The sequence below is a fragment of the Actinia tenebrosa genome, unplaced genomic scaffold (genome assembly GCF_029948245.1).
Source record: "Actinia tenebrosa isolate PJP-AT-01 unplaced genomic scaffold, QUT_ActTen_1.0 PGA_scaffold8__29_contigs__length_14323225, whole genome shotgun sequence".
Lineage (NCBI taxonomy): Eukaryota > Metazoa > Cnidaria > Anthozoa > Actiniaria > Actiniidae > Actinia > Actinia tenebrosa.
This window is the reverse complement of record NW_028292585.1, coordinates 12,628,942-12,655,434: the sequence shown is the minus strand read 5'-3', so window position 1 is coordinate 12,655,434 and position 26,493 is coordinate 12,628,942. Positions and strand designations below refer to the sequence as shown.

At 36.3% G+C, this 26,493-nt stretch overlaps 2 protein-coding genes and 1 long non-coding RNA gene across 6 annotated transcripts; all 3 read right to left on the bottom strand.

The window, feature by feature from the left end:
- Positions 1-326: 326 nt before the first annotated feature.
- On the bottom strand, positions 327-3,051 carry LOC148905214 (uncharacterized). Of its 2 annotated transcripts, none has more exons than XM_089040916.1 (6): positions 2,709-3,051; positions 1,749-1,894; positions 1,583-1,671; positions 1,291-1,382; positions 957-1,192; positions 327-773 (listed from the first exon to the last, which is right to left on the bottom strand). In XM_089040916.1, exons 1-6 carry the CDS (start codon positions 2,875-2,877, stop codon positions 393-395), a joined length of 1,113 nt encoding a protein of 370 aa, XP_088897042.1. In that variant the 5' UTR covers positions 2,878-3,051; the 3' UTR covers positions 327-392. The 2 variants fall into 2 exon arrangements, with proteins under 2 accessions (XP_088897042.1, XP_088897043.1); XM_089040917.1 differs by having other exon boundaries at positions 1,083-1,192; positions 2,709-3,047.
- Positions 3,052-8,205: 5,154 nt separating this feature from the next.
- Positions 8,206-19,392, bottom strand: LOC116308556 (uncharacterized). Of its 3 annotated transcripts, none has more exons than XM_089040883.1 (20): positions 19,319-19,389; positions 17,506-17,589; positions 16,493-16,795; positions 15,241-15,555; positions 14,165-14,452; positions 13,710-13,997; positions 13,182-13,294; positions 13,036-13,091; positions 12,782-12,942; positions 12,008-12,295; positions 11,784-11,920; positions 11,412-11,631; positions 11,196-11,306; positions 10,847-11,091; positions 10,639-10,761; positions 10,230-10,300; positions 9,503-9,543; positions 9,325-9,421; positions 8,982-9,081; positions 8,206-8,906 (listed from the first exon to the last, which is right to left on the bottom strand). In XM_089040883.1, the coding sequence occupies exons 1-20, from the start codon at positions 19,350-19,352 to the stop codon at positions 8,415-8,417; spliced, it is 3,567 nt and encodes a 1,188-aa protein (XP_088897009.1). In that variant the 5' UTR covers positions 19,353-19,389; the 3' UTR covers positions 8,206-8,414. The 3 variants fall into 3 exon arrangements, 2 of the variants coding, with proteins under 2 accessions (XP_088897009.1, XP_088897010.1); XM_089040884.1 differs by lacking the exon at positions 19,319-19,389 and adding an exon at positions 17,763-17,873; XR_016121851.1 differs by lacking the exons at positions 8,206-8,906; positions 9,503-9,543 and having other exon boundaries at positions 19,319-19,392.
- Positions 19,393-21,282: 1,890 nt separating this feature from the next.
- On the bottom strand, positions 21,283-21,969 carry LOC148905213 (uncharacterized). Its single transcript, XR_016121854.1, has 2 exons — positions 21,586-21,969; positions 21,283-21,507 (listed from the first exon to the last, which is right to left on the bottom strand). It is a non-coding gene; the product is annotated as an uncharacterized LOC148905213 (long non-coding RNA).
- Between the last annotated feature and the right edge of the window lie 4,524 nt (positions 21,970-26,493).

Genomic DNA, 26,493 nt, shown 5'->3' with positions numbered 1-26,493 from the left:
ACATTAAATTTGAAATTTTCCAGTCTCGTAAAGTGTATTAATTGGTACAGTAAAGTTGGCCTTTTTGGTCCCCTTAAATGCACGTAAATAAAATATCAAATTTGAAATTTTCCATACACTTAAAGTGCATTAATTCCTTATAGTAAAGTTCCCGTTTTTGGCTCATTAAGCTAGCGGAACTATACCAAATTTTGAAATTTGCCATACCAAAATGTTTTTTTTTCCAAATGAATATAACAATACAACATATTATCTTTATTTTTTTAAAATATTTATTAGGAGAGTAATTTCTGATACAAGTAACATAACAGATTTTTTAACGTTTCCAATAATTAATAAACAATTCAAGTGATCCTGCCTTAACAAAACAGCATGATTTTCTTCAGAAAAAGTCAAGAAACTTGATGTTTTTTGTTTTTCTTGCCGATCTTTAGCAAGTGCTCTTTATTTTCATAAAATTCCTTCTTTACAGCCCAAGAAGGAAATGATTTGGGTACAGGCCTTGAGGAGGGCTCATTGGCTTCAAACCTCTTCAGAGCCATTCGCTTTGACCTTCTAGATAAGCTGTCTAAATGCTTCTTATCTAATGCCCTAAGCATTGAAGTCAGCTCATCTGAGCGCCATTCTAGAGGAACTATCACTAGAGAGTTGTCCTCGTCGTCGGAGTGTTCTGAACTCATAAAGTCCAGATTCATTACTCGCAAATGCTTCTTTCTTTCTTTGTCGTCAATTCTACTTGTTGACATCAAGATTTTCTTGCGTGCGGCCAATTTCTGAAATATTGAATTAAAACGAAAATAAATCATGTGCTCGATTACTTCGTATAAAGAATAGCATACATTGTCGGGTTCCAACATAAAACATAGCAAAGTTGAGACCGAAAGGTATTTTGTAAAATGATATAATTATCCTCTGATAACATTTGCAATGCACAGTCAATATGAAATTAAACGTACGTTAATTTCCGTGCAGATTTTACATTTTCGATGTTTTGAACTCGACAAAGATATTACTGAATTCACGTGCCAATCATGATATCGCCTATTGTTTTGATGATAAAAGGTCAGCAAGTCTGCACTTACCCTTTTTCTACGTTCATATTTCCTTTGGCGTGACACGTGGTTATCAAATTGATTTTTCTTCTTCTTTATGTGCGCTTCATAGAGAGAAGTGTAATACCTTTGCGTAGCCACTGAGAGATAATAAAAATGGTATCTATAAATATAATTTCGCTTCAAACAATTACACTTTTCTTTTACTTTTATTGTACGATATCACTGCAACACCAACCTCTAATGGATCCTCTTGGCGCATTTGGATACCACCCTTTCACTATCTTCATAATCTCTACACTAGTCTTCACGTTGCTTGCATCTCTACGTCTAAAGAAAAGCAGTCCGAGATTTATTGAATTGCACGATGAACAAACAAACGGACGAATGAATGAATGAATGAATGGATGGATGGATGGATGGATGGATGAATGAATGAATGAATGAATGAATGAATGAATGAATGAATGAATGAATGAATGAATGAATGAATGAATGAATGAATGATGTACTCAATTTTGTTAACACACCCTTTATCAAAATTCCACAGTGCCAAATCGTTTTCTTCTTCTTCCTCCACGTTTTTTACAAGATCTCTGTAGGCAGATCTCACTGCTTCCTGTATAAATAAAAAATTAAACGATGTTAATCTCAATAGCATTGTTTCTAAGATGTGTTCAACAGAACAAAACTTACTCTTATTTCATTTGGAACTTGGATCTTTTTCGCCCTTTCTATTTCCTCTTCTTTATTTTGAAGCTCCAAAATTTCTTTGTTCTGGGCAATTATAGTTTGCTGGTTTTTAAAAATTTGTTGAAGAATATTCATATCTGGCGTCACAGCTGAAAATAAATTCAAAAACACGTAAGAACTTTTTTCGAGACATTCATTAGGGTATTAAAAATCAAGCTACACGATTTAAAGTATTTCAATATGATAAATGCCTACGTAATTGGATATCGTTCATTACGTCATAATTCTGCAGACATAAGTTATACATAATTTATGCATGTTGGTTTTTAGGTTGTACAATTAATTCATGAAATTTCGATCACCTTGTGATCACAGAGTCCCAGAAAATTGTGTATATTTTCTATTTCATACAGATTATAGGTTTATGTTTCATAATACATGCATGAAGTTAAGGAATCATTAGTAAACCCTGTAGCATAGTAAATATATTAGTTTTGGCGCGATCGAAAGGTATTTCATTTCTGTAGAAAAATGTAACCTTTCATTAACTAGCAAAAAATTGAAATTAAAGATAAACAAAGCAAAATTGAAAATTGCACATATTCCCTAATTCATACAGATTAAAGGTTTAGTTTTCGTGTTACTTGAGGTTAAGGAAAGATTAGTAAACCCTGTAGCATAATTAAATTTTCTAGTTTTGGCGCGTTCGAACTGTATTTCATTTCTATAGAAAAATGTAGCCTTTCTTCCATAAATAGCGAAAATTTGAAATTAAAGATAAACAAAGGGAAAGAATAATTTATGGTAGTGATTTAAAAAATAGGAAAAGTAAGAAGTAAACATAAAATCATAAATTTTGGCGCCAAAATAATTATGTTGACCTTGAAAAGGTATGAAAACGCAATATTGCGCTACTGGAACATTTATTTAAAACAAAAATATTTCAAGTTCCCGATGATTTACCTTCTTTGCTGACCTCTTCTCTTGAAATTTCATTTTCTTCTTGAACGTTTTTCTTCTGAAAGTTTTTCTTCTGCGGGTTGCCCAAGGTTGTTCTAATTGGCGCCAGTTTTCGATTTGTAGCTTTATCTTCTTTTTCGCTAGAGCTAAAATCGGACGAGCTTTCCATCATAGCGATCTTTGATCTTTCGAAAATTTGGTAAGAAAAAGACAAGAAGGGTAGAATTTTCAAGACCTCGGTAAAGCAAAACTTCTGTACTCGACTGATCAAGGTTGTGAACTGACGGAATGTGCCTGTATGAATGACCCAATGTCGTTATCGACTGATTGCTCGAGTGTATTAACCTAATGTCAAGTTTCTTGACAATACCTTATATCAATTTCAAGATAAAACTGCAGCATTGTCTATCTTCTTAGTAACATTTTTGTTGTAACGCTTTCCTGGAACGCTTTATTAAGCAATATTTCAAGTCAAAATTCGTTCATTTTCTGCAACTTGCCATGGAAAGACCTCGTAAAAGAACCAGAACTGTTTGTCCTGGATGTGATCAGTCATATTCCTCACGATATTTTATCGAACATAAAAAAGAAAATTACTTTGGAGGGGACAAATGGCTTTGCTCAACAAAGATAGGTAATGTTGAAAACACCGCTGCATTTGACCATCACTTATATGATTATGACGATGTTGAAACAGACGAAAGCCTGATTTGTACGTCGGATGACCCAATACTGGACGTCGATGGTCACCAAGAGGAGTCGCATAATTCGAAGGGAGAACAAACCAACCAAAATAGCGCGGGAACGAGCTGTCACGTTGCAGAATTGCCCATCGAAGCCGGTCATATGAGCGATGAAGAGTTAGATGACGAAAACGAACAATGGGATGAAGAAATAGAAGAAGTCAGAAATGACACTGATCAGAAAGAAGCAGATCAATATACAAAACAAAAATGCGCTGAACATGGGCTATTGAAATGGATTTGCCTTTTTATAAGTGTATGGCAAGCAACATCTGCCATACCGGATAACGCTATCAGATTACTACTAGAATTTTTAAGTGCCCTTTTCAAGATTCTCGGGAAACACTGCGCATTTGTCGCTAATTTGGCTGCCGTATTTCCTTCTTCAATACATACATTGTGGAAAATTCTTAAGATAGATGGAGACGAATTCATAAAGTTTGCTGTATGCCCCAAATGCAATTCACTGTACACGTTAAAGGAAGCTGTAATAACCGATATTGGAGGAAGGAAACGAAGCCTTAAGTGTACTTATGTAAAATGTCCTAGTCATCCTCATGCGGCAAGAAGACGTCCATGTGGAGAAAACATAATGAAAGAAGTTATGCTGAAAGGGGAAAAGAAGTCTTTTTATCCTCGTAAAGTATACTGCTATAAAAGTGTAATCGATTCCCTACGAAAATGCGTGTCATCAAGTGCTTTTCAAATGGACTGTGAAAAATGGAAAAATCGCAAGCTGCCTGAAGACGTTTTTGCTGACGTCACAGATGGTAAAGTCTGGAAGGATTTCAAAAACTTCCTAAATCAATTTGGCAACTATGGGTTGATGCTAAACTTTGATTTTTTCCAGCCTTTCAAACATGGAACGAATTCTGTTGGGGTGATATATTTAACAGTCATGAATCTCCCAAGATCAGAGCGCTTCAAGCTCAAGAACGTAATACTCGTGGGTATTATACCTTCTATCAATAGAGGTACATCTATAAATCCTTTTCTTGCCCCATTAGTTAAAGAATTAGAAGAATTATGGGACTTAGGATTTCAGTCAAAGTCTTTCTTAAATGGAGCAATACATACTTTCAAAGCAGCGTTGCTTTGTGTGGCATGTGATCTGCCTGCCGCAAGAAAAGTTTGTGGGTTTTTGTCCCACTCAGCAAAGCGTGGCTGTTCAAAGTGCTTTAAAGTATTTGGTGGGGATTTTGGAAAGAGAGACTATTCCGGTTTCGATAGGGAAAACTGGGGAGAGAGAAACGACAAAATCCATCGGGATGCGTGTGAAAAATTGAAAACCTGCTGTACTCAAGAAAAACTATCAAACCTTGAAAGTGAATTGGGGACGCGATGTTCTGTATTAAATAATTTGTCTTACTTCTCTGCAGTTAGATTTTGCATCATAGATCCCATGCATAATTTGTATCTTGGGACTGCAAAAAAAATGATTGAAATTTGGATTGAAAAAGGAATATTAACGGAAGACAAACTCCGTGAAATCCAGAAGAGGGTAGACAGTGCAGAAGTAGCAAGTGACATTGGTCGCATTCCTTCAAAAATAGCGTCAAGTTTTGGAGGCTTCACAGCAGATCAATGGAGAAGCTGGACAAACCTTTTTAGCATAAGTGCGTTACAAGGAATTTTGCCGAAAAAACACTTGGAGTGCTGGCGAATATTTGTCCAGGCATCACGTCTGCTCTCTTCTCGCGTGATTCGTTTAAATGAAGTATTAGAAGCAGATAGACTTTTATTAAAGTTCTGCAAAACAATTGAAACCTTGTATGGCGTAGACGTTGTTACACCCAATATGCATTTGCATTGCCATCTGAAAGAGTGTATCATTGATTATGGTCCTGTCTTTTCTTTCTGGTGCTTCAGTTTTGAAAGGTACAATGGCATTTTAGGAAAATACTCAACAAATCAAAGATCTATTGAAATTCAGTTGATGCTGAAGATTCTTAAGAGATAATCAGGTATTTCACCTACAATCTTGTGAAGATTCCTCTTATAAAGACTTAGAGAAGATTGTTCGAAAAGAAAAAGAAGAAAAAGGATCTCTTTTTGAAACAAGCATCGATCCAGAACGTGTTCTTTTTGTTTTGGAATATGCATTGCCGTGCGAGAACATTCCAAAAGATTGGCAGTGCGACACTGACATCTACCTGCTGCGCCCTCCAAGACAAATAAAACTGTTTACTTCTCTGGAGCACGACAACATTAAATCCGCATATAAATTGTTGTATCCGCAAATACAAGACAAAAATGCCCAAGTTGAAATACCAAAAGCATTTTCACGTTACAAGTCATTTTCCTTTGCCGGCGAAAATTTTGGCTCCGAGCTTACTAAGAGTGAAAGATCCTCTCTTATAATGGCATCATGGGTCGGGTATGATGGAAACATTGCTCTTCGATCAAGAACGAGACCAGGAAGAGTACAATATTATTTGCTGCATAACATAACTGATGCCAATGGTGTTTGTAAACCTCATTTATTTGCAAAAGTTAGTTGGTTTCAGGCTCTAGACGACGACGTGAGAAATCTTTGTGGCGATCCTGTAGAGCTGTGGTGCAGAAGCTTATACGAAATCGATGGTCCTGCAAGCTTCATCCCAGTTCAACGCATACGGTGCAAATGTATAGCTTCAATTCATCTGTATAAACATGAACAGCATCTGGCTATTACGCCAAGGGAACGTTCTTTTAATATTTAGCAAATCATTTGTATATCAGTCCGGTATCAGTTTAGGGTATTGTGTGATGCTTGTGATCGATGTGAGACTTTTTTTTTTTTTTTTGCAAAAAAAATCAAAACTTCATGGCTTTTGTGATCTGAACGTTTACCACTGGTTTATAGCATAATTAAACTTAAGTAAACATTAAGTTTACTTGCGTTTGGATATCAACATTAAATCCTATTAAATCCGGAAATTACAATAGAAATTAATTTGAATTTACTTGTAATTTACTTCTAAATTTACCATCAAATTTAAGATTAAGAACAATGCAATTAAATCTGAAATTTACTTGAGCTTTAAAACATATTAAACCCCAAATGCGAAATTTACTTAGATTAAATTCCATTAAATTCCAAAACTCGATATTTACATTGCAATTTACCATAAAGTTTAATTATGTAAATTCGATTTCTGATGCAGTGCCCCCCCCCCTTTGAAGCTGTGGTTTACGACTGATCCCCCCTTTAGTATTCCCAAAAATCGACTTGTGCCCCCAAAAATCCTCCGCCCCCCCCCTCCGCCCCCCCCCTCCCCCCCCCCCCCCCCCAGGCGATAAATGATGACCGGTCCAATAGTAGTTCCTATTCTTGACCAGATCGTTTGAAAACGACGAATAACATAATATATGAGTGTGTACTTCAGTAGAAAGAAAAGAAAACCTCTTCATATACAGGAATATATCCAGGGGTTTTAGGATTTCGTTAATGATATCCCTTGTGGCATTAATCAAATGAAAGAAAGTAGAAAGTAGAAAGTAGTTAAGGTCATGGAGGTCCAACGGGGATACGTGACCGTATCTATCTATTTATGTATGTGTTTATTAATTTTTCAATCTTATTTTTGTTGTTGCTGTCGCGGTTGTACTATATTATACATATATATCTATATAAAAAATAATAATAATACAGGTGGAATAAAACTCTCATCAGCAATCGCAAAAGCAAAAGCGAGGCTAACATGAAAATACAAAAGATATCATACTTTTCTCGATGGAATTTGTGGCATTCCTTTTGTATTTCCACGTTAAAATATATAGCGTCGTATTTCAAGACCCCATTACAAATCCAATGCTTTAGAAATCATTCAGTACTGTATTTGTTAAATATTTCGTAAATATTTCGAGTATTTGTTAAATATTTCGTATACTGGAATGGTTGATGGTCACCCTGTGGTATAATTTGCTTAAACCTCTTCCCATCGTACAGATTGATACGGACCGTACTGTCTGTATCGGCCCGTGCATCTCAGTATTCCGATGGTGCAGCCCGTAAATGATTGCGCTGCAATCTTAAAAACGGAAATGTTCGATCGATGTTATTCGTCGTTTTCAAACGATCTCGTCAAGAGAAGAACCTAATTTTTTCCCTCACTCTCCTACTTTTAATATTCTCCGTATTTTTTATTGCTGTGTTTTTCACTTTTAAAGATTTGCTGTAGGTCGCAAAATATTGGTCCAAACATCAAATGTAAAGGGTACAATACAAAAAAGTTGTCAATAATGGTTTTTATTTTAAAAAATATTACAAATGACTACAAATATTATATACAGCTTAGTTTTGTAGATTAGTAGGGCACTTGTGCCCGGCTAGAAGATTAGAGACATTAATAAAGCTATTATTATTATTATTATTATTATTATTATTATTATTATTATTATTATTATAGAAAGACAAAAATAGTCTATGACATTCCGTATATGTTTCACGTAAGAATCAAAGTAGCCCTTTCTTGAGTTGGTGAGATATGCCTCCCATATATCATTGGTCAATCTATTAGCTAAAAACCAACCAACAAATTAACGACGGATAGCAAACAATGGAAAAAGCCTTCGTTTGCCAATTGCTTATGTCCAGCTTGGAGACGAGAGAGGAACATTTTCAATCCTCTAGAGATGATGCTGAACATAACAAAGCTTTCAGTTAGTAAAATCCTGCCAGTAAAGTCGTTGGGTTATTAAATAATGAGTCCTTTCTCGCTCACTGGCATATCGGCTAATAATGTCATGTACTGTGTGAAAAATTGTCCTCAAAATTTCACTTATGCCCTAGATCGAGGCTTCACTTTTTGTCCAATTGTTGTTTTAATTTTCAGACAATTTCTGGTCCTCGGACATCATCAGCCGATATTCCGACTGCAAGAAGAGGTTTATTTACCAATTATAGTCCGATTTTTGTTCATTCAGGATTCCTATATAGCCTATATATGTATATAAGTCTTCAAGTGGAAATGTGAGATCTATATTACGAGATGGATTCTTCATTTATCATCCCATAAGCCGGATTCGCAAGTGACATAATGTTTTTTTGTGGCTCAAACTCGTCACTCTTGTTTTTGTGGTTTTTGGTCACATTTGCTGGTGGCCCTGGATGTTCAACGTATCTTTGACTTTCCTCATTCTCGATGATATTTAATACTATCTCACTAGATTTATCGATTATGCCTTTGCTTTCCTTTTCTTTTTGTTCTTCTTGGGCAAGGAATGATTCATCAATAACCACTTGGTCGTAAGAAGCGTTGTTGAATTCTTCAGTTGTCAGAGCTCGTGCATCTTCTTGTGTCGTTGCTAGGAATGATTCATCAATGACCACTTGGTCGTAAGAAGCGTTGTTGAATTCTTCAGTTGTCAGAGCTCGTGCATCTTCGTGTGTCTTTGCTAGGAATGATTCATCAATGACCACTTCGTCGTAGGAGGCATCGTGCAATTCTTCGGATGACACGACATCTTCGTGTCCCTTTAAGAAAGACGGAATTGAACATTACATTTCTTTTAGTGCACATAAACTTACAGGATCGTGATATATACTTACGGGGACGTCCTTAAGCAAAAGTAAGATCCTCTTTGTTAAGTCAGTGAATTTGGGGCGTTTGCTCGGATCTTTTTGCCAGCAGTCCATCATAATTTCGTACCTAAAATAAAGTAAATTCTTGTTTTAGGCGAATTGTTTTAGTGCGATTGCAATCATTAAAAAACACACACAATGTATGAAAATTAGCTACAAAGACAAGATCAAGCTCAACAGAAATACTTAACAAATACGGACGTAGTGGCCAAAATACTACCATAAACCATTAAAATTTGCAAGTGAGCTCTCCTTTCTTTTATATTTCGATTCAGGGTCTGAGAACAACGGAACACACTAATACACTTACACTTCATTCGAACATTCTTCAGGCTTCTCAAGTCTATATCCATGTTGCAGATTGCTCAGCAATTCAAGCCCACTTATAGCTGGATAAGGAATGCGACCTTGGAAATTGAACAAAGTTGAACTTCAACGTATTGACTAATGTACTAGTCTACCATAAACAAAATGATTTTAAAACTCACCAAAAGTTTCTATTTCCCACAAAACAACGCCAAAAGACCAACTGAAAACACGAGAGAGAGAGAGACAAAGAAAGAAAGAAAGAAAAAAAAAAAAAAGATGAATAACTATGGTTCTATCAGCATCTTTGAATCTGCCAAAAACCTATAGACAGAAGACACCTCTTCCAAATTTCAGTTGATATCCGCCATCTTGGTAAGCCCTAACATGCCTTTCAAGATGGCCAACACAACTAAAGTTTGAACAATTTATATAGATTTCGAAACTTGAGTTTGGATACTAACTAGAACAAAGAAAAATAGCACTATATAAATCAATTCAGTTCACTTTGTGTTCTAATCATAGCTAAAGCCAGAAAGAATGATTGGACATGCAAATAAAGGTCGTTAATCTTTTGAATATGTAATCACTTTGTTCAAAAATCAAACAATAAAATCCAACTTTTATTGACTTGTTTCTATTTTATTGGAAGTTATGATTATTGTCATGTTGAATTTTTTTGGCTTGTCATGTGACCATGCAGCCTCTAAACACTAAGTTTACAAGGCATCCTATAGAGCGTTTTCACGTGACCTCACAGCTGCCATGGTGGTGTACCAAAACGATACATTTTCTATCCTCGTTGAATTGAACTTTTTTGCAAAACTTGTGCAGAAAGTTTCTATCATTTGGCACACCAATATGGCTTGGTTGGTAACTGAGTGAAAACTCTTTGTATACCATACTTACACGTCACTTTGCACTGTATACACATAGTCTTCTAGGGATTCGATTGCCATCCATTTGACAGGTAGTTTACCCTAAAAGTAAAGGATTAATAATATCAATTTTATGGTCTTTAATGATGGAACTAGTGGCGGATCCAGGGGGATCGGGGGGATGGGGTGGGGTCTGGACCCCTGTCATACCTGAGATTCAGTTGATTATGTTATCCTAAAATTTAGTTTGCCACAGGTTTGAAGTAAATTTCGTATTTTTACAGAAATCTATTTTTAATATAATTATAGGGAGTATAGAAGTGAGTGGTGTCCAACAGGTTTTACTAAGTATAAGTTTGGAACCCTCTTCTCATCTCAAAAATTCCTTAATCCTCTTTTGTGAGCACTATTTTTACACTACTATTCAGTTTTATTCTTACCCCTGTTGTCTTTTCATATTGACCGCTTTCGTAAACATCACGTGATAACCCAAAGTCAGACACCATTGGTATGTTGTCCTTACCCAGTAAGACATTGCGCGCTGCCAAATCTCTGTGAATACACTACAAGACGAAAATATATCAAGCAATTGCCAATATCTAAAAAATACTTAAGAGGTACAGATTGTTTGGCGATTATTAAACGTACCTTCTTCTTCCCTAAATGGGTCATTCCCTTGGCAATACCATATGCAAACATCAGTTTCTCAAGAAGAGATATACCGGTTGTGCTGGTAGTGTTCATGGTGGTATTTTCATAGCTATGATTCTGTTTTTCATTTTCACTTGTGCTGACAACGTTTTCGTAGCTGTGTTCTTTTTTTGGGCGATGACACTGAAGATACTCGATCAGGGAGCCGTTCTCAGCAAACTTGGCAACCAGCCACAGTGGACCTGACGGCAAAATAAATAAAACATTATGTTAGCTAGGATGGTAGACATTATTACGTTATGGCGCTTAAGGACGGCAACTAGTTTTGTATTGTGGCAAATCTCACCACCAATTGTACAAGCTCCAATCAAACTGACTATATTTGGATGTTCACCAACGTTTGCCATAATATTCAGTTCGTTGACCAAGTCTCTCAGTTCTACTTCTGTGGCTTGAGCTGCAAACCAATAACGACATCAATATTAATGCTGTAGTACGCATCCCTAACTACTTAAATATCACCTGCAAGCTTTAACTAAACACGACATTAAAATGAACCTACCCTTGAGCATTTTCACTGCACATATTGTGGATTCTTCTCCATCAATGAGCTTTCCTTTCTTGACTTCTCCGAAAGCTCCAGAGCCAAGTTCTCCTATGAACTCTATACATTCTCTAGCAATTTCCTTCCAGTGTTTCTCGATGTCTTCACCACCGACTCCAAGTAAGGCATCTAAACTTATCAATGCTGCATTCTGCTTTTCTAATTTTTCTTTTTCTCTCTGTATGAAAAGAGTGACATGTTTCACAAAGTTTTAAATCTCTAAGACTAAATTGCCAGAAAGGTTTAAAAGGTATACTTTAGGAAAATTTCTATCACTGATCAAAAAGAATGCGAACACTTCTCAACTGCTGAAGATAAAGTGAATCAAACCTGCTCCATGGCCAGCTGCTCTTCAATTCTTTTTCTTTGGCGTCGCTGTTTCCTCCACCAAAACCACAAACCAATCAGACTCAGAATTAGAATAATTGGAATGATGACACCAAGGGCTATGGCTGCTGTCATGTCAGCTGCAAGGGGTATAACGAGATCGATGGTTAAAGCATCAGTTTTATAACTTTAGACTCTATATACTTTATATCATTTAATTGTATCACCTGTTGTCTCAGCTGTTATTATATTACTTTCTTTTTGTCCATATTCATTGTAAGCAGCAACCATAATTTTATATTCTGTGCTGGACTGAAGATCTTCTATTCTTCCCTTGTTCTGATTGGCTGGTAGCATCTTACCCATAATCCATTCCTTCCTACCAGTTTTCTTGTGTAATATTCTGTACCCAGTGATGGCGTATGCTTTGTAGTCTTGTGGGTAATCCCATGTCAGGTGAATATCTGTTGGGTTTATTACGTTTGCTTTGGGATTTTGTGGAGGAGACGGTGATTCTATAGTATAAAACAGTAAAATTATAAGACCATACTTGGTCTTGCACTAACTCAGCCTAAGCAATACTACAAGAAAGCTGCTTACATTGCCGGTACCAAACATGACATAACATAGAGATTACGAGGCTGGTAGCAGAAGTGAAATCTGCAAAATTGGGAGGTTTACTTTCTCATAGTGGGTAAAAAAGACCTTCAGTTTTAATTGATACCCTGCAACAAATCTCTGCACTGTCACTGAAACCTGAAATGAGTGGGGCACGGCGTAACTCACGTCACGAATAGAATTGAAAGTTAGCACTGTAATAGGAATATTTAAATGAGGATGATAAAAAAGCGGAGTACTCGGAGAAGATAATTTATCGATCAAAAAATAGAAGAGTTTTTTATTGGCGCGTGACCCCAAAGGTTTAAGGCGAGCGATACTGCCGGTACACCGCCATTTATCATCCATCTCCATGTACGTATCTTTTACAATGCTACAAGTACCTTTGAAAATGATGTTATCGAATGTGATATCTTCTGTCGTGATCTCGCCTGCAGAGAATGAACGAATGAGGGTTTCTTTGATTGACTTTAACGAGGACGATTTCATGCTTGGGTCATCCATTGCTACGGAAACCTTCAACTCTGCTATCACACTGCCATTCCTTTATAAGGATAAATAATACTTTTTTAAGAACAAAGGCTCCCAGGGTGGGTCTTCGAAAAACTAAAGTTTTAACTAACAAAAGCTAATTTACCTGAACTTGAGGACCGTGACGAACACATCTTTTCGTGGTTTGAATGCTTTTAAGATCTACATTACACAGAGAAAAACGATAAATACTTAATTATGAGTACAGTATAGAATGTGGTTCTATGTTTTATTAAAACGTAATATGCTCACAGCTCTTTCTATCGTGAGAATGAACTCTCTGGACATCTTGGATGTTATGTCTTCCAGTTCTTCTTGATATCGTTTATTAGAAACTGTTATCTGGATGTTGATTACAACAACATCTGAGAAAATCAAAACATTACGTATTAGTAACTACTGAAGGCTTTGGAGGATCCAGCATTCTGAAAAGAGGGTTACAAAATTGCCGCGCTATGCAAAAAAAGCTGGCGCGCTCGGCTTCACAAATGGGGGTTCCAATTTTATTCTACGCGTAAAGAGCATTATTAATAAGAGAATAAACGCATAGAATGACAAATCGCTTGCTTTACTTTTCAACTTTTTCTTTTTTTATATATGTTTTTTGGTTTTGTTATTTTTATGGCCGCTGCGCTGAGGTTTGAACATGTTAAGACGTTATGCATCTTTGATCTATAAAAAGACAGTCTATGGAAATCATATCTAGGAGCAATTTGTTAACTGAATTATTTTGCGTTGTATCGTGATATACCACCATATTCAATATTATATAGTACTCACCTTTAGATACTGTAAGTGAGACATCAGTTGTTGCTACACCATAAGTGTTGTTCAATACACACGTGTATAAACCTCTATCTTGTTTTTCAGTATAGGATATGTACCATGTACCATTCGCTAACTGTGTCGTAAATCTCTCTACACTTTTATTTTCATCGTAAAGTCGCTGTCCATGACGCAACCAATATATCATGGGCTCGGGTCGTCCATGGTATTCACATAGTAACCTTGTCGCATTGCCTTCTTTTGTGACGATGGAGCGACTTTTGTAGAATGGTTCAGGAGCACCTACCATAAACACGAAACTAATTTATAAGTGGAAATCAGTTGCCTTCGACACTACCATTTCAGTTATAATTGTCCAGGACGAAAGCTTCGTTTAATTTTCTATTTCAGTACTTGTACAGACTTAAAAAGGTTTAAATATATTTCAAGTTTATAAAGCTAACACATACCACAGGGACATGTGCTAGTCACGTAAACAGCAGTAAATGGTCCATCTCCAGGTGAAGTGTAAGCAGCAACCTTAACGGTGTAGTTCTTACACTCGTCCAGTGTTATTGTGTTACTTGTGGTTGTTGTTGTGAAGTTCTTGTAAAGCAGTTTTCCCTGGTAAAGCAACACCCTGTATCCTAACAGTTTACCATTGATGTTCTCAGCATCAAGAGGACCCCACATCGCTTTTAACTCGTATCGTTCACAAACAAATAATGCTGTCAGTTTCGGTGGAGGACTACTTGGTTCTGGAATAACGAGGAATAGAATAATGTTCTTCTTCTTTTTTATACCCTTTTTACACTGAGGTCAGTTTGTGGCATATGTCAGATATGAGATTAAAAACGAATGCCGGTGCTCCAATTAAATATTTTCTCCTTTAATGACTTGCGCCGGGCAAATGGCAAATGAGTTCATGTTTAGGGATGCTGGCAATTAGACCCTCAGACCGAACCGTAGACCACGAGGGCGAGAGATCTAATAGTTTTTGTATAAACCTACTTATTGCTTATGAGCAAATTTGATTTTCTGTGTATTGGAGATGAATAAACGAAAAAAAAAAAAAAATTTCGATTGACTAAATATTCTTGGAGATATAACGCCCTACCACGCCCCATCAGCACAGAAAATCAAAATTGATCATAATCCTATAAAGGTAATAGGCACTTTAAGCAATGCATCATATAATAGTTTGAATTTATTTGACATGATTCATTTTTGCGTCTTCTGTTTTTCAGAACTGGCATTTTTCGCTATTTATGGAAGTCTATCACTAATAGACCATTCCATTAGTAATAATAATAATAATAATAATAATAATAATAATGATAATCTAAATAAAATCTATACTCTAGTAGCTCAGCCAATCAGAGCGCGGGAGCTAGGATAGACCATTAGAAGGGTTGGCTAATTTAAGATATACAGTGAAGGCCCATCACTCCCAGCCTTCTGATAACTAGGGAATAGGTTTGAACAAAAATGTTTATTAAGTTACAGATAGACTTCACTGTACATGAAAAATTACACCAAAACTTACTGTCTTCCAGTGTTCGCCATGATGACGCTTTTTTAATCATGGTTGGCGTAATCATGAATCCCTTGGCAGTAACACCTATCACTCCACAGTAGTAGGATGAATATGGCTTGAGATTTATAATAGTATAACTTCTGGTATGTAGAGAGACCCATTCCTTTTCGTAATTTGCGACAGTTTCCTTCACATTTAAGTACATGACGTAATAACCCAACAGAACACCGTTGTGTGTCTCGGGAGGTAGTGGTTTCCATTCCATGTAAATGCTGGTGGGAGTTGGAGAGGTAAGTTTTGTAACTTCACATATATCGCTTGGTACTGCAAGGCAATCACCCAGAAGAAAATGATTGATGTAACGTACTGTATGATTACTTATACTTTGTATGGTTATGTATTAGTTACTTCTCGTTCTCCTTCAATTTTTAAGTTTTATAATATCTCTAGTTCTCTTCAAATTTATTTTCATTTTCAGCTCATTTGGTAGTGATCATAATATGGTAGAGTTCATATGATAAATATAATAATTAAACTTCAAAGCGCAAATGAGCATAAAATGTTCATCTGCGATTTTTACAAAAATAATATATGCAAATAATGATAAAAATAATAGTTGAAGAACAATAAACATGGCCGAAACGGTTGTCAAGTAAGATCGTAATGCAATGCGTCACCGAAATGTTAAATGCGCATGCCCACTTTGAAATTTGCTAATCAAAAATAGGCTTGACACATTTGATTTGACTTTTGCAAGCCCAAAATGTCTTTGGTTTTCCATATAAATGACAGGCAAGCAATAAATATGAATATAAAAGTCTCATTGCAGCTCTTTTTCAAGAGATATAAGAGAATATATTTATTTTTAGCACACTTACGGCAAATAACCACTCAATGGCTGTTTTTTTATGTTGTTCATTATGATGCTCGATTAAAAGTTTGAGAAAAAAGCTTTTCGAAGCTATAAATTTTGATGACTACACAGGGAAAAATATTTCGCCTCCAGGCGCATTTTTTTTCATCAGTAATGATTTCACAGGGGAATTGACTCATAAAAAGGCAATGACAATAACACAACAGGCCTTTTGCACTAACAGGTTAAGTGACGTTAGTACGAGCTGAAACTATGCTTCGTTATACTAACACCAAAGTGTCAGTTTTATTTCTGGTGTTCATTTGTACGATTGCTAAATTTAGGGGCAGTAGGATCACGTAACCTGTTAGTGCTATTGGCCTATTACTATATATATAGAGAAGATACCTCCACCAGGGGTCCGTATAGTGACAGGAGAACTCCACCGCCCGTAACCACGAAAGGTTTTTGCTCTGATATACAGTGTGTAGTATCGGTATGGCAGAAGGTGGTAGATAGTAACCCTCCTTGCATACGAATTAGCAATTTTACTATGGTTACCAGAAATGCCATCAGTTCTGCCGTACAGTATCATATAGCTGGTGATCGTGCCGTTAATACGCTTGGGTTCTAACCAGGTTAAGGTAATGAAAGATTTAAAATCACCACCGTCAGTTGACGCTTTTACGTTGTGCGCAGCTGACGCAAAATCTAGAAATAAATAATTCAAAAGAAACTTAAATCAATGATATTCAAGGCACAATTACACGGACCAATTCTCTCTGCAACTTGTCTAGAAAAGCTTTGCGACACGAGTTTCATGGAGTAGCGTGTAACTACAGCAAAATTTATAGCGTTTTTACTTTTGGCGACGATTACGTAACCGATGCATCGTGTAAACACTCCTACAACTTGTTTCGCAGCGCTGTTGCGTGACAAGTTGTTTGGAAAATTGCTCCCTGTAATCGCGCCTTATTAAATGATATAAAAGCTGTGCCATCCAGCTCAAGAAATCCCTCCATCAATAAAACAATCACCCAACCACCCAACTACTCACTTTCTCGTTTATTTATGCTGCCATACATTTACGCATTCATCCATCCTTCCATTTGTCTCCATTGTTCTTGGAAACCCGGCCCATACAAAATTCACTGACTGCGAGAATGAAATTCAGATCGATTTCTTTAATTAGCTCTCTTAACAGCAGTAAAAACAGCTTCAATCAAGTTAGGAAAATTATATTTTGTTTGCATTTAGAGAGCTAACTAAACGAACCAAACAAATATTTTGTTTAAAAGTCAGTACGTACATGCGCACGGAATTCCGAGAACAATATCCGAACTTCTTGGTGACCATAACACTTTGCAACACCATTATACAACGTGATGGCTTAAGCGCCGAAAATGTGCTTTCATTCTTACCTTGATCTATGCTGTTCGTGCTGATGATAGGGACTAAAATTACAAGATAAAAAACGTGTGCTATCTTTAAGCTGTCCATCATGCCTGAAAAGAAACACAATAAATGCAATAGACTTTTTTAGCATGTGATCTGGAATGGAGAAACATTACACCTGAGCTAAAAAAGCATATTCACTATACCTATATGTTTACAGAATGTTATGTTGTATACAAATATAGAGGGGTTGAATAAGAGTAAAACGGACTATTGCACTTACGTATGCCGTTGACAGTGCTTATGCTTACGTCGCTAGTAAAATTTAAACCAGACTTAGCGCTTTTGAATCTTGTTCCACACTGATTCAGTGAAGAATGGATGACTCAAAGTAATTTCGACATTGAAATGGGTGGGGTTGGCGGGGGAAGGCTAAGACTTACGCAAACTAGGCGGCTTTGTCTTGCGTAGGATTTCCTGAACTAAGCTGTCACAGGGCTCGTATGGATACAGGCTGAATGCCGAATGGGCCACTCTCGGTTATAATCTTTACATTTACATTTGTCAAAGAAAACGATTGTTTTAGTGATCGATTGTAACGGAAGTGACGAATGTAGCGCTTCCGCCAATATTGAAAGTTTCTGAAACAGTTGAAACCATAATAACAATTGCTCTGTCACGTACGCATAAATATGAAATTTTCTCGCGCTGATTGTTCATTTGTTCATTTTTTTAAATCATTTTATTATCCATCTTTAATGCCATGAATATAGCATATTATATGAGATAATATAATATGTACAATAATAATTTCCTTTAAATTAATATTTTGTCGCTTAATTAAGCTTTTTTACTCTTTAGCTTTCAAGGCAAACGTCTATTTACGAAAAAAAAAAAAAAAAAAAGAAATACGGAAATGCTCAACCGACTGTGCACCAGACCGAAACGTAGACAAAAATTGATCGTGATTGAAATCATGCACGCTTCAGATTCATTGAAATCGATCCATTTCCGCTTTCAATATACATATCTTTTTACCTCTAACTGCGCAATAGAGTACAAACAATAAATGTGTGCAATAGTTATCATTATTTAGTAGTAAATAGCACTAATTAAACAAAAGAAAACAATAGAATTAGCATAAAATAGCACTATTTAGTGATATTTATGTTGCACACTTTTAGTGTACTTTCTAACAAGCCTTCAACAACAATAACTCAATTAGTTATAAATACTAGGCTCGTGAATTATACCTATGAGTTTTGAAACAGTTCAAGAAACTTTCAGAACATATTTTATCGGGCACGCAGAGTAGTCTTAAACCCGATTAACCACTCTTGCTCGTATATTAAACATTATATAAATAATGGCTCAAATTTTTTGTCTGAGCTGTGAATTTAACTTTTTCTGTATTTTTCTATACGACTGCCTAAATGATGATTATGTGCCTGTCCTCTCATTGACGACAAATTGCTTCATCACATTGACAAGTAGTGAGAATCCACGAGGCGTAGCGGATAAAAAAGGGGATATATTTTCTCCTCGCTTGTTTCTTTCAATTTTCTTTCTTTTGCCAACTATGGTTCGTTACACAGTCGTGTTGAAGTAATTTTGATCAAATTGTTTTGAAGGAAAAACCGGAATGCGTCCGAACTTAGACTTTTAGAATAATTCCACGAGTAACTAAGAGGCCGATATTTTTCTGTCTGCATATTTTTTCTCTGAGGTCATCCATAAAATTTGAATAACACCTACAAAACCTTTCACTTTACCGTATAGAAATACCAAATAAAAGCTGTGATAAATAATATGGTTGAACTTTATGAAAATACGGCTTACTTGTCTTAAACAATCTGGTTCCATTTGTCGTCATCTCTTCGATGTCGCATCGCTTACTCTTCGGTAATAGGGCGATTTTATTATTCAAGCCGTGATTAGTTCCGAAGTTTATCTATTGTTACGGATTTACCTACAAAACTCGATGACATAGAAGCTTACCCGTGATTGGTTCCGAAGTTTATCTATTGTTAGGGACTTACTTAAACAACTCGATGACATAGTGGCTTCGCCTCTACGAGGCAGCAGCCACAAAAATGTATGGCTCGCCAACCTTCAAGGAAAATTCAAAGACTACGTACCTAGGATTACCAACGAGAGTGCTTATTATGTGAAAACTGTTTATAATTAACCCTCTGTATTGTATCGGGGTGTGTTTGGGATATTGATTATTATTTATGTCCATGTGTACTATCTAATCAGTAGACCAGGCATCCAGGCGTACCGCCGGAGTGTGCTTGGAATACTATTAATGTCCTTGTGTACTATCTAACCAGTAGACCAGGCATCCAGGTGTACCGCCGGAGTGTGTTTGGAATACTATTAATGTCCTTGTGTACTATCTAATCAGTAGACCAGGCATCCAGGTGTACCGCCGGAGTGTGCTTGGAATTGCTTTTATCAGAAGTTTCCTCAGTCATGCGTAGTTAAAATGACCATAGACTGCTGTTATTGTTAATTGCATTGTAAATAAGGATTGAAATATAAATGGATGACAAGTACTGCAGCCGCTTAAGAGCGATGTGGCGTGGCCTATTTTATGTTGTTATTCACACTATTATACCACTTTAAAATGATGCACTTGGAAAAGGTTCACTTTAGATATGATTTTCACTTTAGAATGTGAAATATTCTGAATACAAATTGTGTTGATTGCACGTTTTTTTAAAATTTTTTTGTTTGTTACATTTTTCAACATTTTGCGCGCAATCAAAAATCGAGTGATTAACTGACTTCGATACTATATTCGCGTATAAATGATTTAAAACGCTTTCATTTGCAGTTCCATAGCTCTAATAAGATTTGAAAAAACTGATAAAGTACAGTGATTGTAAATAATATCCACAGAAGATATTAGTCTCCCGAGGGAAAATAAAACAACCGAGTTATTACAGCTACATACCAGGAACAACTTGCTTTCATTGATAACTTCTGGCATATACACAGGGCCTAAGTAAATTATTTGGTCGACCACCGGTGCGCGGTGAATGCTGAAAACACTTAAATAATCGACAATCAACTTTTTGTGTTTAACAAAGAATGATTTGAATTATTGAGCAGGACTAGATTTTACCTGCAGTCGACCGAAAAAAATTCGTGTGCCGAGAGTAAATCCAAGAATTGGAATAGGCGAAGCCACAGTTAAAAAAATATACACCTATGACATGTTGAAAATATTTAGTTACGGATAAAGGACTGCGACAAGCACAGGGAGCCCGGCTTTAGAATTTGTACATGAATAAAAAAAATCAATAAGTGCTTTATTGGGTTTCCTGTGTTTAGAGTTTGTTCATGAATAAATGAATCAATAAGTGCTTTATTGGGATTCCTGTGTTGAGATTTGAAACAAGGCGCTGATACGTTGAGTTTCCGGTAATCGTACTAACCAGTAACTTGATAGCAGATTAACGTAACGTATCAGTGTAACGCACGCCCTAGTAAATGGTAAGAAAGAGAGAAGGGCTGAAACTAATTTGAGTACCTATTTTGAAACCGCCGTTAAAATAATTCGCCATGGTTAAATACCAGCAAATACAGCACCAAACGATCACATGACAAATAAACTTAACGACAGCATGTCTTATTTATAGAATATATTAATCTGTGACACACAAAACAATGATATTTGTAAGCCATACTTTAAATGTATGTGGACCAGTGGTTGATGAGACCAGTTAGCTCTACAACCGTGACCTCTCTGGTAAATATCTGCTTTCAAACAATAGACTTTGACAGATTCATGACAGTTTCATTGAAATGCAGCATTCTATTTTTATTGTCCTTTATATTATACATAGGTTCGTTTTCCGCCTCGCTCTAAACGAACTTTCTGGCGTACCACAGAGGGGAAATGTCCTTTTTCTTTATCAGGAACTCCATTTTCTTTCCCCAGAACTTTGCAGAACATTTCATTTAACCTTGGTAGTGGAACCTGGGATTCCCGTCCAGATACAGAAAAGTTTTTCAAAAGCCTGAAGAAAAAACATGAGATTTTAGATCCTGACGACGAAATTAATGGTCAAATATTTTGAAAAATATACCTTACTCACCATAACATAAAGTATTGTGCTCCTTGAATATTTGATTTGTTTTCATTTGATTCCAGATTCTGATTGCCAGCACGCGTCATGTTGACATTCAGACTGCGTTCCTCTAAAGCTCATTAGCACTGGTCCCATCAACCGCTGGTGCACATGTAACGATAAACTTGCCTTGTTTCAGCCCTTCTCTCTTTCTTACCATTTACTAGGGCGTGCGTTACACTAATACGTTAAATTTGAATTATAAGCTGCTCTCGAATTACTTACATTAATCTGCTATCAAGTTACCAAATCTCAATACATCATTGGCGTCTTGTTTCAAATCTCAACACAGGAAACCCAAAGCACTTTATTGATTTATTTATTCATGTACAGATTCCAAAGCCGGGCTCCCTGTGCGACCAGGGGATTAAAAAACCTTGAGCTTAGAAGGTGATGGAGTTAATCCCAAGCCCATTTTGGTATCCAAGGATGCGGGACAATCTGTACTGTAAAAGTATGTAGGTACTTACAGTCCGGACCCGAGTGCATTCGCTTATGTTTTGTGGCAAATGAAAAATGTAAAAAAGCTAACTCTTAAAATAATTTCGTGCAACAAGCAAATAACGTCCTAAAAGAAATTCCTGTACAGGAAAACACAAATTTATTCGCATCAGCGAGTGCGAAAGGGATATTGATTTTAGCGGCCCTATCGTGAATATCTCCTAGGATCGAATTAGCTAATTTAGTAGTTGGTTGTTTATGGTTCTTTGCCTCATGAACGGGTCACTAGAAATAATTTTTATATCAGAGATTATCAAATAAGATACAAGTGAATATAAAAGACTATTAAACCTGAGAGAAAATCAATATATGACATTTATTTAAAAAAGAGTTGTGATATAAAACGTTACTCGCATTTTTGGCCTTGGTATATAATTTTCAAAATTGGACGAGCCTTTAGCTCAATTTGAGAACTTTCAAAACATCTCGAGTATCTATAAATTCAAAATTGTACGAGAAGATTGTGCGATGTTTTGTTTATAATACACTTTAAAAAATTGTGCAACTTAATTAGGACTCTACAGAGTACAATTTGAGATGTAATTATACTCCTTTTGTCCAATCAGTTTCGAGTAATTTTGAAGTGTATTATATTATATTTTGTATCATTCTATTTGCTAAATAAACATTTCAGGTTGTATTTGTAGTGTTTAAAAAACGAGTAGGAGTGTTTTATCAGGTATAAAAGCACGAAGCGTAGCCGAGATAACGCAATAATACAAATTGATTGAAGTTAAATCAGGTTGCCAATTACTAGCGGAGCTCCGGCCCGCGCGAGCGGAGCCCCATACTTAAGAAAAAATGGTAAACCATCGAGTTGATTTTTCATGGCTTGGCTGACGTCACTTCCGACCGTCCGTCCGTCCGTCTGTCCGTCCATCCGTGTACACAACACAGGAATCCCGCTCGATGTCAAAGAAAAACTACTCACAAAATGCGGCTCTCAAATGCACAAAAAATTTGCTTTAGGGCAAGTTATAGACCAAAAACAATTAAAAAAAAAAAAACTTTCATGTATTCAAAGATGGATCAAGAAGTGTTCTTCAAGAATTCAGGTGTATGTTTTTTAGCAAATAACCGTATATTATTATTTTTTGACAAGCATTTTTCTCGACGAATCGACAAATCAAAGACTTTCTCTCAAAACTTTTAATATTTCTATAGATAAGCTTAAATTATCTTAATTCTGGAGGAAATATAACACGAAGAGCATATTACGACAACAAATATTCGTCCTTTATTTAGCTTTGTAAGTCTTTAACAATTCGGTTATTTTTAACCAACTATCGTATGTTTTTCGTTCAAGAAAAATGCAGCCTTGTTCGCCTCCTATCGCGGGGTTTCATTCAATAATTTTATATCTTTCTACAAATAATTTATTGAATTATTGAATGAAATATAAATTTTTATTAAATATTCAACTGTTTTCAATGAAAGACATCCGAGGTAAATTTCACTAAACTTCATATTGTATTGGATTATCTGTAGTCATCTTTCGTTTTTTTTTTTAAGTAAAAGAGATTCAAAGCCCAAAACTGTCGGCCTTAGAAAACTTTGTCGAAGAATCTTCCAAGAACAAAACTAGCCCCTGGGGGTGGTGATGAGTTGTGTACAAAATTCCTAAGTGGGAGAGTATACTCGCGCAAAAAAACAAAAAACAATGTAGCGCATTTCGATTCGATTTCCCTGCCGCGTGGTTTTTATTATGGTAGAAATTATCTTCATCTCGAATAAAAAATAATTGAAGATTTTTTTCAGTTTCATTCAAATTGTTCTCCCTGTGACTTCCGTATCGGGAGCTCCGCTTATAGGCAGTGCCTAAATATATATTAGTTATTTAAAATTTTGTTAAATCAAAACAAAAAAGGAGTGTCGCCTGAACAGGAATCCTCTAAAAGAATTAGACCTTGGATTAGTCATGGTGCAGTCTTTTGCCTCGGTAAACAATTCGTTCTGTCTAAGGCACTGCCTTTGGGTGACTTAACCTTATGGTCATGAATTTGTTACTGAGTAAGACGCGAGGTACACAACTTTTACATAGACTTTACTTGCAATTTACAAACAGTTTCAAATACTTTACTTGAAATTTACAAACACTAGTTACAACTTCTTTACTTGAAATTTACAAATAGCCTCAAATACTTTACTTGAAATTTACAAACACTTGCAAATACTTTACACATGAAATTTACAGATACTTTCAAATACTTGACTTGAAATTTACAAACAGTTTACAAATATACTTTACATGAAATTTTTGGTATTTTGTAGGATATGGTTATTGATTATTAAACTTGCCACTAGCGTGGCCAAAATTAGTCCAAGACTAATGCCTCCTCTCTTCTCTTTTGTAAACTAGTAAGTCGTGATGCAAGGCCTGGACGTTAGTTAAACTTTAGTCTTAATAAACGTATTTTTCTTTAATAAGTTAATCAAATTTACCTTCAGTACAGTAGAGGGTAAATTTGATTAACTTATTAAAGGAGAGTAATCGCTAACGAAGTGACGCCGGCGCTTCTTGGCACGGATAGTACAGCGGTAAATACTCAGAGCGTACGTACGGTTGATTCAAACCAGAAAGACTGTTGGTGGACGTGCCCGGGGGGTACTCCCCTATATTTGCTATACGGGTATGTGCCGCCCTATAAGGTATGGCTTTTGGGCTTTTGGGTCTGGGGTAGGGTATCATTTTTTGACATTTTGTCTGGGATAGGGGATCATTTTTGTCTGGGATAGGGTTAAGATTTGGTCGTTTTAGCCTGGGATAGGGTTAATAACGATTTGGTCGTTTTTGTCTGGCGAATAGGCTACGCTTTCTGACGGCACAAAAACAATAAAAACGTAAGCCGTCTTTTCCGTCTTTTAGTCTGTGATAGGGTGATCAATTCTTAGTTTTAGTCTGGGGTAGGGTATGTAAAATCAAAATCTTAGGTCTGGGATAGGGTCAGGTTTTTGAGGTCCTGGCGGCACACCCCTGCAATCTATTGAATATAAGCCGTCTTTTCCGTCTTTTAGTCTGGGATAGGGTGTACAATTCTTAGTTTTAGTCTGGGGTAGGGTATGTAAAATCAAAATCTTAGGTCTGGGATAGGGTCAGGGTTTTGAGGTCCTGGCGGCACACCCCTACCCAAGTTGGGGTGGTAGTACCCCTCCTCCCCCCGGGTGGACGTGGTAAATATATAAATATCGTACGGCTGAATCAAACCAGAAAGACCGTTGGTTGGAAAGGACGTTTATTTTTAAAGATAAGTGATCACTATTTAGTATCCATTTAGAAACAAACATATGTCAATTCAATCAGAATAACTGAAACAATCACACATACATCTAAAACCCAATCCGTCTGTCCTGTCGCCCTTGTTAAAAGGTATATAGATTTACAAACAATTGACGAAATTCACAACATCATAAATCTCAGTTTACATAGCTCTTATTAACCGAGTGCGAGGTCCGTACCTTAAGTTATGGACCGAGTTTTTTCCACTGCCTTATGGCCCAAGCGCGTAGCGCGCGGGACATAAAAAAGTGGAAAAAACGAGGATCCATAACTTAAGGTACGGACCGAGCAAACGAGGTTAATAAGATACTTATTATATGGCAAGGCATTGAGATCAAAAAGAGGCGAAGCAACAAAAAGTAAAGTTAACAGCGCATGTCAAACGAGAACTGCATTGGAAGGGCTTTCTGTACGTGCTACAAGTCACGTATGTTTGAGTCGCTCAAAAAGAGAAGTTTTAGTTTACTTTGTTGAAAGAATTTAGCAATAGCTTAAAGTTTTATGAAATACTAGTTAACAAAAGTGTGGCTTTCTTTTGGAAAACATGTAAATGCAAAGCAAAAAAGGCATCAAAAGAAGACCTCAAGAACTCAACATGAGATTGAGAAGAAAACTGTCGTACTTCGAACTTCAAGCTATATTCACAACCAAGATGAAAAATACTACTGCCTTCCGCTTGTTTTCCTACCTTTCATTGAGGAAAAAACTCGAAAACTGTCTCCAGAAATGAATGAGAAGCTTTGGAAAATTACGGCTGGCTGAACATGGATAGTTTTCGTCAATTTTCAACGTTTTGACTGTTTGAAGCAGGCCGCCATATGCACAATGGCTGAAGTCATGAAGACGGCACACTTTCGACTCAATTAAAAAGGTACTGCCAACTCTCCTGTCTAAAAATGCATTCAAATTCAAGTGGGGGTGAAATATTACTGAAATATGGAAATACTTCAAGATGGATGAGCCTAGAAAACTGCTTAAAACGTTTACCAAAGAAACCACTGGCTTCTTCACCCGATCGATTCAGATAAGTTTAAACTGGACGATGTTAGCTCACTGAAATAACAAATTTACGCTAATTCTACATGTAAACCTATCTT